Source organism: Bombyx mandarina, chromosome 21, assembly GCF_030267445.1.
Source record: "Bombyx mandarina strain Sakado chromosome 21, ASM3026744v2".
NCBI classification, from domain to species: Eukaryota; Metazoa; Arthropoda; class Insecta; order Lepidoptera; family Bombycidae; genus Bombyx; species Bombyx mandarina.
Window position 1 is genome coordinate 13,977,760 of NC_143227.1, and position 13,517 is coordinate 13,991,276.

Here is a 13,517-nt window from a genome sequence, read left to right on the forward strand (position 1 = left end):
AACACTGGAATAAATACATTTTAGTCTAAAATATACCCAAAGCAAGCACTTTTCGCCGGATCTTCTCAGTGGATCGCACCTTCAATCCGGTAATAAGTGCATTTTTACAAATTAGGTGCCCTCGGGCTGTTAGGTCTTCGGTGTTGCTCTCGCAGCTATTAGTACATTTTACTTTTTTTTTCCTGCCTATTCTGATAGCCTTGAGAGGCTGTATCAGCTCCTCCTTGAAGTGTAGGTGAGCTCACGGGGCTCAAACGGGGTGTGTTGCTAACACTGGCCCTGGCAAGAGCAGTGCTTCGCAGAATCTAGCACCGGATCGGAAACGCTACCCACTGAGAAGATCCGGCGTGAAACTGGCTGTGTCTATGGGTGAATTCACTCGTCGAACCCTTCGTCGCAAGTGACTGGTTAGACGAGGACGGTGACCGGTGCTTGTACCTAAAAGCACCGTTAATGGATCGGGAGGATCCGTAATAACGTGTTTTAGGCGTCATCGATTGTTTACCATTCGGTCTACAGGATCGGCAACGTATGATCTTAATAAAATGCTTTATTCTAAAATGCTCCGTGTGGAGTGCTTCGTGATTTGTCGGCGCTGCTCGGAGCCGCTTCGGAAAGGCAATCGCGGCACACGATGCCTACAATAAAGCACCTGAGTCAATCACGTGAACTTTGTGTTTCCAAATAATGTGTTCTATCTCATTCTCTCGCCGGCTGAATCCTATACATTTATGTGTTTGTGTCTCTATCTATGGACTTGTTTTTTCGTTTCGTTTCATTTCGTTTCATCGAGTTTAAAATCACAACGATTGTAAAGAAGTTTCCCTTCAATATATACTTTTTACTCACAAAAGTTTCATTTTTACCCCCCAAAATTTCATTTTACCCCATTTGGGGTAATTTACCCTGGTTTCCCGATCGCTGGTATACAGGATCGGGTATGTAGTTTCCAGCGGCCACGACAAGAGGGTTTTCATGTCGTGCCGCCTTTTCAAAGTGGCGCTATGATGCCGACTGTAGATACTTACCTACTTACTGAGTCAAGCTCCAAGTCATTATGGAGATCCACGTTCCTTAGGAACCATGGTGCTCTGACGGCTATCCTGCAAAAACGGGATTTAATGACGTGAAGGAATTTCAAGTTGGTGCGGGTCACGTGAGCGAACACTACGCTTAAGTTCATGTCGGGGCGTATGCAAGTTTTGTAGAGTGTCACCTTATTTCGAAGGGACAATTTACTTCACTTGCAAATCATGGGATAGAGGCGTCCGAATATGAAGGCGGCACAGTTGCGTACCGTTTTAATGTGGGGTCGGAATGTCCTTCGGGCCACCCGTAATCCTTCCATCCTAAAAAAAGCATACAATACTTTTAAAAGCTATCATTATACTACTTTGACAGATAAACAGCATTAATAAATATTACACCTAATGTTTTTTATTCAAATTTAATAATAAAGCACAGTCTGGGACATAGATAAGAAGTAATCATTTTATGATAATGTACTTAAATCATGGATAATATGCTAAATAAAAATTTATTAATGCATTTAAACATGAAATGAAAAAGATTTCATCTTTTCAAATATAGCAGATATTTATTGAAGACGTTTTTTCACGTATTAAAATTTTATCATCTCATTTTGCTATATTAGGCAATAGCCAAGGTTAAGCTGATAAATCTTAAAAGAAACTACCCTCGTCATTCAACATGAATACGAACCAATCTGATAATTAAAAGCTTATATTGTTACTGTGGTGGAGTAGTTAGCGCCGAGGGTCATGGGTTCGCTTCAAACCAAACCAAAAGGCAAAGATTCGAGTGACGAACAGGTTTGTTTGCTCTTTTGTCCATTATCTATAATATATTTATATTATTATGCTTAAAACGAACTTATGTATTTATATGTTTTTTTTTCTGTTCGTAGGTGGGTGAGCGGGCTCCCGGCAGACTTGGTGAAAAGTGGTTAATTTAGCTCAGACTTATCAAACCACCAACCGGATTCAGACACGAGATGGAAGTTCCACTTCCGGCTGTCCCGCTTTACAAACTAAAACGTTTATCTACTACACAAGTAGTTACGTACATAAAAAGGATCATCTAAATAAAATACGTTCGAATTCCAAAAAATAAATTTATTTCATAAAAATAACCTTTTAAACGTGAATATCGCAAAATCTCGACATTATATTATTATTATGTACTTCGCTTAAGACTAACATTTAATAGTATTTGGATCATATTTCTTTGGTTTAAAATTTCCAGACAAATAACCAAAAATATATGAACACATATTATTATGTAATTATTATTATTTCTCATATTAAAACTATATTTTTTGTGGTAAGACTCTTTCCAAGGAAATAATATGGAGAATAGAACTCTGCCCTCCATACTAGGAAAGCTGGAAGAATTTTCATAACAGCGCCACCTATTGGTCAAATGTTTATTTTTGTTTATATAATGGTAACTGTTCGATTTTTTAACAAAGCGTCTCCCACAAGGGTGACTCTGGCTCTATAGTGTAATGCGTATAATCTGTGAATGTATTGCACCATGTTTTCCCGCAATGAACACAATTTAATTCTAATGTAATGAATTGTTTGCGCGACATCCACATTACTGTATGTTTTTGCCACCAATAATGGTTTTGGTAAAATAGGTTCGATTATTATTTAGAACATCACTGCACACCCCAGAATTAAGTACAGTTACAGCCGTTCTCTCAGCGCTCGTAACTCATGTTATTTACCCATGCATGCCGCGGATGATGTATACAAGAATTATTTACGTGTGTTTTACAATAGTCAAAATTTAGTTATATTTTTATTTTATTGCTTAGGTGGCTGGACGAACTCACAGCCCGCCTGGTGTTAATTAGCGGAGCCCATTGACATCTACAACGTAAATGCGCCACCCACCTTGAGATATAAGTTCTAAAGTTTCAGCATAGTTACAACGGTTGCCCCACCCTTCAAACCGAAACGCATTACTGCTTCACGGCAGAAATAGGCAGGGCGGTGGTACCTACCCGCACGGACTCACTAGACGTCCTACCACCAGTAATAGGGCTGCTGTACATATTTGTTCCATATCAATTTAGACCAGTACTAGAGATTTTGTCGGTGCAGCGAAGACAATCTTCCGAAATGCCTAGACAATCGATCGAACCATGTTTTTGTTATTTGCAGATGCTAAATCTTGCCGCTTCTACCGCTGGTCTCGCGTTAAGCCTTGATCGTGATGTCGTAGATATCAGTTCTGCGCTGTTTCCTTATCGGTATCTGACTCCTTACTTCATCCACAACCTTCAGATCTGGAGTCAATTATTATTTTATTAACAGACGCACATTTTCTAGTTACACTTTACTACTGCTATAATATTTTACTTTAATTTTTTTTAAATGCCCACGTGTCAAGTCCTGATGACAATACAAACAATTTATTGCTTTGGCCTAACACCCTGACTAGGTTCCCACTAGGACGAGAAAAAATCTATTATAGTTTAACTAATAGTGTTGTGGCGGGTAGCCAATCATAGTACACAAGATATTTGAGAGATGCCTGAATCTCGCTAACAACATTTTCAAGATAAGCCTGCATAATATACAAGTTCCGAACAACAACATTCGGACCGTCGGTCTACCGAGCAATATTACGCGCTCGGTGGAAGATATTTCCCTCCTTATACCCTCCACAGTATCTTTTTAGCATACGAGCTTACGGTCCGCCTGATGATCAGTGGTTACCGTCGCCCATGGACTTCAGCAATTTATGGGACAGAGTGACGGAGCCAAGCCGCTGCCTACCGTTGAGTACTCTCCACAAGCCTAGCTTTTAAACTATATTCATTTACGTACCAACATCAGCGAGTAAGACTCCCGGCTCGTGGTCGAGTTGTTCCACCACTTGTCCCCAGGGGTCGACGAGCAGCGAGTGTCCCCAGGCGACGTAGCCCGCGGCGCTGTCCCGGGCGGGGCTCACGAGCGCCACCCACAGCTGCTGGTCGGTAGCACGCGCCCTCCCCAGCAGCTCCCAATGCCGGGGACCGGTCGTCATGTTGAACGCCCCCGGATAGATGAGGAGAGAACAACCTAGGATTGTTTCAGTTTTGTTTAACAAGTTTTTTTTTATTGCCCTTGTAGGTAGACGAGCATTCGGCCCACCAGATGGTGAGTGGTTACCGTCGCCCATGGACTTCAGCAATGCCAGGGGCAGAGCCAAGTCGCTGCCTAATACTCTCCACAAGCCTCGTTTGAAGAAGAACATATCATAGCGCTCGGGAAAAAAAACTCCTACAAAAAAACTCAAACACAAACTCCCGAAATACCTCTAACGGAGTCTAACGGTTGCATGTAAGTAGTACGCGCTTAAAGCACACACTGGTAGGGTTAAATCACACCCTACCGACACAAATTAATAACGTGAATATCACGTTTTAGTTTGAGGGGCGGGTCGTCAGTATTTAATTGCAACAGAGATCGATTTAATATTTCCTATAATATACATTTTTGAAGTTATACTTCTTTAGGCGCGTTATGAAAAATTTATGAGAGTGCAATTTTACGATGCGCGCGCACCGTGACACAAAATTAACAGAATGAAGTTGCCCACTAAATCGCTCATTACAATACGACCGACGTAACTTGGCGAGTCTGAATATAGCCGCAGGTGAACTTTCCGAACCGTACCGTACAATGGGGTAAATAGGGACAAAATCGACCTTCAGATTTAATTTTAAAATAGTTCCAATTAAATAGTCACTGCTCAACCAAAGAAATAAGTTGAGTCTTGAACGTACCTAGGTGATAAAAACCATTACATTATTTTAATTATTCAATTTAAAGAAATAATCGGTAAAATAATGGCCGTCCCAATTTACCCAGCGTTCGGGGTAAATTGACACGGTTAAGGGTTAAATTGGGATATTTGTAAGGGTTGTCAACTCGTAGTACTGCGATATATAGGTAGGTGCCATATAATTATTTATATGGACCGAAATGATGAATACAATCCATAATTTAAGCACAATACAAAACATAGTGTAAATTAAGCTGGTTTCTATTCCGAAGCGATGTGACGTGAATGATAATCAACAATACAATGATCAAAAAAAGTATGTGCATGTTATATTTTAGAAAATTATTATTTAATTTCCTTAAAAATCACAACTCTGAAACAAAATCATAAAATAGAATAAAAAATAGAAAACAAAAGGACTGGAAATGCAATAATACAATTTTATTTAATCAACATTTTCAAAATAATCTTTGAGCAAGAGTAAGATATCAGGTGAATAAGATAAAAAAACAGCTTTATCTGATTACTGCCAATAATAACAAAAATAAAAGAAATTCTTTCTAAGCTAAATAACTAAACTCAATTAATTCACTCACTCATAATTGGATATCTCGGATTTTTAATTAATGTTACATTTAAAATCTGAGGCCTGTTTTTATTTGTGTGTGCGTTGTGAATGTTAACAAAATCATGATTCGACGCGTGAATAGATTCGGAAATAACAAAAGTTTTGATTCGTTTGAGTTCTTTTAACTTTTAATTTTTTTTATTGCTACAAAGAACATACGACCGGGCAGATATTACAAGGTAAATGTCGCGAAAAAAAAGTAATTATATATATACTTTTCTTTTACCTATAATACTTACATAAACTAACTGATAAACACATTAACCTTCTTTACATCACGCAATTAAGTGATAGTATAGGCTAAAAAATCTATTATAAGATATCAGTGACAACCCTAACAAGCCATCCCTATTTTGTCTTTTGGCGTTCCAATTGTGTTTTCTCGTCCCTAATTTTTCCAGTCTCGTTCCCAATTACCCTACATACGTCCCAATTTTCCCCAAAAAGAATGGAAAAAATATACATTTTTTATTTTGTCGAAATATTGTATTTAAAATAAGAATATTGCAACTTACCGTTTGTTGTGGTATTTCCAGGTGTATTAAAAACTTATATAAACTGTGATCTTATTGAAAAAACAACGATAATATTACTTTTTTTAAAAGTTCTTTAAGCTGTTTTAAAACGCACTTTTCAACCACTATTTTAAATTTAATTTGACGAATTTTTGGGACCAACTTAACTCATGTCTAGTACTTCCATAGTTAACTTGGTTTTTCTTCTATACATTGATAAATATTACCTTAAAGAAAATTAGGTAGATTCCGTGCTACAAGTACTTTGAGAATCTTCCGCAGGTTTGTCCCAATTTACCCCAGAATCCCAATTTACCCCATGTCATGGTACCGAGAATTACCGAATTTATACGATGTCAAGAAAAGGGATGTCCAATATGCGTGTTTGAGGATGTTGTTTAATCGATTTTTTTTCAAATTGATTAAAATTTAAATAAATAAAAAAATAAAGAAATTTAATAAAAACAAAGTATAACTTCTTACGCGCGTACATAAGTACACGCACCCTTTTTCTTTTTGATTGAAAGTTTTCGTTTTAAGATAGTACAGTCCAAAAATGTTATGAACCGACATACCTATAATTAACGCCATCTGTTGTTCGCTGGTTGTTACTAGATATTAAAATGATTTTACTACAGACCGGATCGTGCTAGATGAGAAATATATTTTGTGAAAGTAGGTATAGATTATCTATCTCTATTTATATTATTTAGAAGGTAATAGTAGTCAGGTGAAAAACACAAATGCAGGTTGCATTGTTATCTACTTCACGTGTAGGTGATAAGACCAACAACGCCATCTAGTTTTTTTCTCTCGAGTTCAACTTTTCACACCGAACTTGCAGAGCTTAGGTTTAAATTATCTTATGCCTAAAGTATATATATGCAGTTGTTAGCCACAAACCAATTGCCGGTGTATTTTCAACTCTATCGTTCTTTTATTGTTCGTAAAATTGATTCATACTAATTTCGTATCAGTTAATATTTTTAACATTTCCAATATTTCGTTATCTGGTTAGCGCAACTGTTCTCATTTCGGACTGGAGATCTTGTGATACCTAGGAAAAAAGAAGTAGTGTATTACCTTCCTTGGCCATCAGATGGGCCATCTCAGGGAACCTCAGATCGTAACATATGCCGATGCCAATCTTTGTTCCCAAAAAGTCGAACGATGTGATCTTATCGCCTGCAGAGAGAACCTCGGATTCTTTGAACGTTATCTTGTTAGGAATGTCTATGTCGAAGAGATGCATCTGTTATAAATACGAAAAATACTTGATATAAATATAATAATTAATAATAATTACGTTTACTTTTTTAAAGGTTTCTAATTAGATTTACTGTCTGATACCACTAAATCTAACAGAAACCACCCGGTCCTTTTCCGGATTAAATCTGACAAAGAATCTGACTGAAGACTGATTACAATAAAGTTTGCTTTTCAGTTCCTGAGTGTAGCAGATTGATGGCAGATGCTGTGAATTAAATCATGATCACAGTGATCGTTCTGAAATGAGCAAAACTATTGAGATTAAATATTATGTTTTTTTGTTATTAATTTTAAGTAACACTACCTTCCTGTGTTGCGCTAAGAGTTTCCCAGTATCATCCCAAACAGTGCAAGTGTTGTACAATTTTTTCTCGTACCTCTCCGGGACGGTACCTCCAACTACGCACACTCCAGCTTCTGCAGCGGCTTTGGATAGAGCTCTGCTCGTCTCCCCAGATGGCACTTCCTCTGCATATTCATCAAAATACTCTGAAATTTTTATCATCCAATTTATATAAGCTGCCTTAAACAAAATAACATAATGCAACAAAACTTCACAAACTTATTTTGAGACGTACATGGGCAAATTGAGCCTAAGGCTTTGTTAGCTGTACAGCAAATCAAAGAATATTTTAATATTTAGTTTTTAAATTGCAGCCCAAAGGATATCCTGCATATGCTGTACTCATGTGGGCAGGATTCAAATCTTTCTGGCACAAACTCACTTTTCTGTTAAAATACTAACTTAAGTGTTCACTAGTAACCTTCACAAAAAAGGAATAACATTGTGTAATCAAAATGAAGGCTTTAGAGGAAGAGGTAGACCTAAGAAGAAATGCATGGATTGCGTGAAAGACAATATATAACAGGAGAGTGAGGGAAGAAATAGTATATTAAAGAGGAGTATGAAAGGAGAAAACATGTTGCGCCGACCCCAGGTGACTGGGAGAAGGACAGGAGAATGATGAATAAAAATGAAACCTGTAAATTACAATGTAATTATTACACAATTGAGATCTAGACTTAAAGTTTACAGTGTGGGCATTAATGTTATGTTATTGTCTATGATAACTGAAAAAAACGGAGAGCTGTGAACTTGTTTAACAGTCTGCTGAATAAGAAAAAAAATATTTTTACTCACTGGTTCCGTAAGGAGAATTGAAGCACTCCGGCAAGGCAACCAATTGAGCCCCTTTCTCTTTAGCTAAATGGATTTCCTTCACAGCCTGCGCTATATTCTTAGATTTATCGGGACCCACCGATAGTTGAATTAATGCTATCTTGAAACCTATGAATAGTAAATTAAATTTGTAACAGGTATGTGATGATCAGTATCGGTTGTATTGGTTTTTTATTATCTTTTTGTTGTTTTAGGTGAATAAACACAAAGTTTTTAATGGTAAGTAGTCATCAGCACTCATAGGTTTCAGCAATGTATGACATAGCCATGTCACGGACTACAAATATTTATGAACAAATATGTCATAATGAAACTTGAAAACAATGTGGTGTTTACGTGATCTTGAGCCCAAATCAGTGATTACTCTTTAGTTTGATTTCTTATATTATTTCGTATATTATTAATTCACTAAAGTGTCATTTGAAAACAATTGGACTGATTTCAACAGATCTTATATTTTATAAATTTTTTTAAATAAACAAAGTCAAATTTAAAATTATTTTTATCTCACTAGAATTACAGGAACCTTAAATTTAACAATCCAATATCAAGTAAATCTCATTCTAATTCTATATTACAACTTAAGACTATTATTTGGTTAAGTTATGAGGATTTGAAAGTTGTCAGATATGTCCATTTTAAAGCATAGATTTGAATTGTGATTTAGAGCTTAGCGTGTTCAAGACAGTAATCATGTTACCCATCTCTATAGTTTCCTGTAGTTGCTGATGATGTGGAAGCAGTAATACCAAATGGCCTGCTCAGTAATATATACAGCAATTACAGCAGTAAAGTAAAAAAACAAATATATAAAAATGTATGGAACTCAAACATAATTTTAAGTGAACTGTTCAGTTTATTCCTATTTAAAGACTGTCTCTATTTTTAATGATGTTTTGTAATTTTTAGATTTGTAGTTTGACTCTGTAATGACTATTAACTGCAATTTATTTGAATGAAAAATTATACAAAGCAAAATAGCACTTATGTTTATGCTGTAAAGTTTATATTAATATAGCAATATTAAGCGTTTGTGATTAGATATCAAGTAGAGGTTATCATACTTTAAATTAATCTCTTTTGGGGCGGTTAGTCGAACTTTTTTTATATTAAACAAGCAAAGTTATTGAAAACTATTTTATACTTTACCTATTTTAAATTTGGGCTTTACTAAGAACCTTGGATGCACCGAGTCCGCATTATCAAACATTTTACTATCACAAATGTATAAATGTATTAAATTACATACACAATGTATAAATTACTCAAAATTACCTCTTTTCAACATGGTCGCTTGTTTCAATACCGTTATGTATGTAGCATTCGAGTGTATAAAAATGATTGAAAAAAGTAAGTAAGTAAACTCGTGGTAAACTCTTAATACTGTGATAGTATTATCATCAAATCAGCTGTAATAATTTGTTAGTTTTGTTACTGTTGACATTGACAATTTCTTTCTTACTAAAGTCAAAGGGAGCCTTTGGCGGAATCTCAATATGATAAACTAAGTGAATAGATTTATTAACTAACTTAAATTGGTGCTTCTTCAGGATTAAACGTATAATAATAAAATTGCTTATTAACTGTTTATTCTGTGACAGTGCACGAATTTGTGAATATAAAACAAAATTGAGGGAATTTTACAACTTCTTGTAAAATTACGGTACGGTGTTTTGTTGTGTGGAACTTCTTCCAAAAATTTAATAAAACTCCCATTACTTCTAACCATTTTAACGGCAAATTCATTTCATTTTTTACCCAACACCTACTAAATATTTTATTAGCTCATCCCATTTATTTAAAAAAAAAATCAAATTTAATCCATTCCGTTCCATTTCGCATGAAAAATTTCAGTTACGACATTTTATTATAAAATATTTAGTTTTATAGATCAATTCGTCTTTGCTTGTAGAAATAATAACATTTTACACTGTACTCTACTGTACTGTACACTATCAATAAATATATCAAGAAAGAATATCACTATGTATTTATTGATATACAAACATTATAGAGCAAGAGCCCGCGACGGCCAGACCTTCGTTAGTTTTATAAAAGCTGAAAGTCTCTCTGTGTATGTCTCCAACACAGGTAAGAACGACCCGCGACTATAGAGTTCCGATTGTGGTTATTTGGGCAGGTAAGGTATATAAAATAGTACCTTAAATTCGTTAAAGTTTAAAGTGATTTTTTTTATTATTTAATCCAGAATATCTTTAGAAATCATGATATCCATTGCCGGACACTTTTTACAGTTGCTACCCCCTGCCAGACACCCTTAAACCTTAATAAATTTTAATTATACTGTCGTTATACTATAAAAGTTGAAGTTTATACATTTTACTTAGGGACTTATAAAAATATCTTACCCCAATAGCCAGACAGTTTTAATGGTTCTTACATCTTACCAGACACATTGAGAGCCCGCTGTAGGTGTGAGGGCGAGGTAGCAACTGTTCATGCGGGTGTGAGTGAGATAGAGTGCTTAGTCTATTCAAATTCAAATTCAAATTCAAAATCATTTATTTCAACTTAGATGCCAGTATGACACACTTGTTGAATGTCAAAATACAAATAACAATGTTAACTCTACCACCGGTTCCAAAAAAAGCCACAGTCCTGAGAAGAACCGGCGAAACAAACTCAGCGGGCTTTTTTTTTTGTTTTTTCTCAAATATTTTCTTTTTTTTTAAATAAATAGAAATATTCACAATAAAAGAAAAAACAAGTCAAAAAAATACACTTAAAAAAATAATAATAATAATGAAAAATGAAAAGGCCAGGAGCGAGCGTCTCATTCCCACGTAGTGCCATCTAGTAAATAATCCTTAACTTTATAATATGCCTTGTTGCACAAACGTTCCTTAACAGTTTTCTTAAATCTATGAACAGGTAGTAGTTGAACGTTTAGTGGGATCTTGTTGAAAAGCTGTACACCCAGCCCCCTAAAAGAGTTGCTTATTTTCTTAATTCGAGCCGCCGGCAACGCAAGCCTATGTTTGTTCTTAGTGTTCACATTGTGCAAATCGCAGACTCTGGGGAATTCTTCAATGTTTTTACGCACGTACAATAAATTTTCAAAAATGTATTGGGACGCTAAAGTTAGAAGAGATTTATTGTGAGTTAGAGTTATTGCGATCTTTTATGATGTCCAATAAAAAAATAATTTAATTACGTTCATAGATAGTAATGTTATAGAAAGTAAAAAATGTTATTTTAATATATAAAGTACTAACAAAATATTATTACAAGTACAAACAAAATATTTAATCGTTCTTATAATTTTCCTCATTGTCGTCGATATTTTCGTTATCTTCATCGTCGCTACTACTCCAGTCTATTGTCATCAATATCGCCTTATCCATCAGTTTCTGAAAAAAAATAAGAAAAATTATACAATTTGAATATTAAAAAATTATGTGCAATAATTTGTCATAATAATTACATACCTGATTGAGTTTTGAGCGAATCTCTAACATAACTTGGTAGTCGGTCTTGGTATTTGTCATCTTTCAATACCCTGCCCTTATTATTCGGTTTGTTAAGAGGTTGGATTTTTTAGATGAGAATTATTCCAAATGGTATATGTATAATTGATACATTGGCTGCAGGGCGGGATCGATGGAGACAGTTGGTTGACGAAATCGGACGGAGTCACGATCCTCAGCAGTGAGGAACCGATCGAAGAGAGAGAGAGATGTATAATTGATCACAAAAATTGCTGCAATAGCTCGCTTTTACAAGGTGGTACATTGCTAACGTAAAAATTTCGCAATTTCTTTCGGTCAAAAGCTTCGTTTACATCAGTGACTGTATACGAGTCGATGAATATTTGAAGTCGAGCAGCATCAACGTCAATTACATTACGGACATTGTAAGCATTGCATATAAATTTCTGAATGATATTATAGATGTTTTGTTGTTGATCTAAATTTTCAATTGATTCGCTGTTACGGAAATTTTTGAAAGCTTCCTGGTACTCTGGATATTTTTTTAATGTTTTGTATGGTTTTAATTTTCCTTTTCTGAGGAACGCTGGATAAATCCCATAAATGACAGCTGATGTGCAGTAAAAGATCACAATAAACTAAGCACTCTATCTAACTCACACCCGCATGAACAGTTGCTATCTCGCGCTCGCACCTACAGCGGGCTCTCAATGTGTCTGGCAAGATGTAAGAACCATTAAAAATGTCTGACTATTGGGGTAACATATCATAAGTCCCTAAGTAAATATATAAAATTCTGCTTTTATAGTATAACGAACGTATAATCAAAATTTATTAAAGTTTAGGGGTGTCTGGCACGGGGTAGCAACTGTAAAAAGTGTCCGGCAATGGATATCGTGATTTCTAAAGATATTCTGGAGTAAATAATAAAAAAATCGGTTAACGTCATAAGAAAATACTGATGGAATGGTTTCATTTTTGAATTATCGCAATTATCGTTGCTATAAACAATTGACACCACATTCACTTTTCACTGAACTTCATACTTGATGAAAACATGTAAATGTATTATTGTATAGCAGCTGTCCACGCGGATGCACTGCTCACTCAAGTAGGAGAGAGACAGATGTCGAACGCTGCCGAACGTGGAGGTCGATTATGCATCTTTGTTGCTCGTTGCGCGCTCTCGCTTGCACTTCAACCCTTAAATGGAACGCCTTAGAGCGAGGTAGCGCCGCGTGAATCTTGTTTTTTTGTGCGTGCAGCCGGCTCCATCGAATTATAAAACTTTGTCACGTCAAAAATTAACTTTATACTTTAACAAATTTAAGGTACTATTTTATATTCCTTTACTGCCTGTTACCTGCCCAAGTAACCACAATCGGAACTCTATAGTCGCGGGTCGTTCTTACCTGTGTTGGAGACATATACAGAGAAACTTTCAGCTTTTATAAAATAACGAAGATCTGGCCGTCGCGGGCTCTTGGGCTATTAGACATATTAGACATTCCCTCGCATAAATGAGTCGTCTATTATCAAAGGTGGCAATCTGTGCATTTGGACAAAAAAAAATTATTGATATTTCAATACAGATTGATTTGAATATAATCGTCTCCTTCAAAGAATACGGTTCAAAACCTGCATTAAATAAAGGTTAATACTTAACCTGTTATTTA

General features: G+C 35.6%; 1 protein-coding gene and 1 long non-coding RNA gene across 3 annotated transcripts; one reads left to right on the forward strand and one right to left on the reverse strand.

Moving 5' to 3' along the window:
- Window positions 1-1,656: 1,656 nt before the first annotated feature.
- On the forward strand, window positions 1,657-2,499 carry LOC149500548 (uncharacterized). Its single transcript, XR_016324914.1, has 2 exons — window positions 1,657-1,832; window positions 1,928-2,499. It is a non-coding gene; the product is annotated as an uncharacterized LOC149500548 (long non-coding RNA).
- Window positions 2,121-9,833, reverse strand: LOC149500549 (omega-amidase NIT2). 2 transcript variants are annotated; one of them, XM_089736495.1, is made up of 6 exons: window positions 9,668-9,833; window positions 8,354-8,500; window positions 7,517-7,701; window positions 7,027-7,195; window positions 3,861-4,094; window positions 2,121-3,316 (listed from the first exon to the last, which is right to left on the reverse strand). In XM_089736495.1, the coding sequence occupies exons 1-6, from the start codon at window positions 9,678-9,680 to the stop codon at window positions 3,228-3,230; spliced, it is 837 nt and encodes a 278-aa protein (XP_089592621.1). In that variant the 5' UTR covers window positions 9,681-9,833; the 3' UTR covers window positions 2,121-3,227. The 2 variants fall into 2 exon arrangements, with proteins under 2 accessions (XP_089592621.1, XP_089592620.1); XM_089736494.1 differs by having other exon boundaries at window positions 9,542-9,817.
- Between the last annotated feature and the right edge of the window lie 3,684 nt (window positions 9,834-13,517).

Bases quoted from the DNA above. Each gene is read 5' to 3' on its own strand.
- LOC149500549 (XM_089736494.1), bottom strand. From the start codon at position 9,602: ATGTTTGATAATGCGGACTCGGTGCATCCAAGGTTCTTAGTAAAGCCC. The intron at 8,501-9,541 runs GTAAAGTATAAA...TACTATTCATAG, and splicing joins AAAGCCCAAATTTAAAATAG to GTTTCAAGATAGCATTAATT. The intron at 7,702-8,353 runs GTGAGTAAAAAT...TAAAAATTTCAG, and splicing joins CAATTCTCCTTACGGAACCA to AGTATTTTGATGAATATGCA.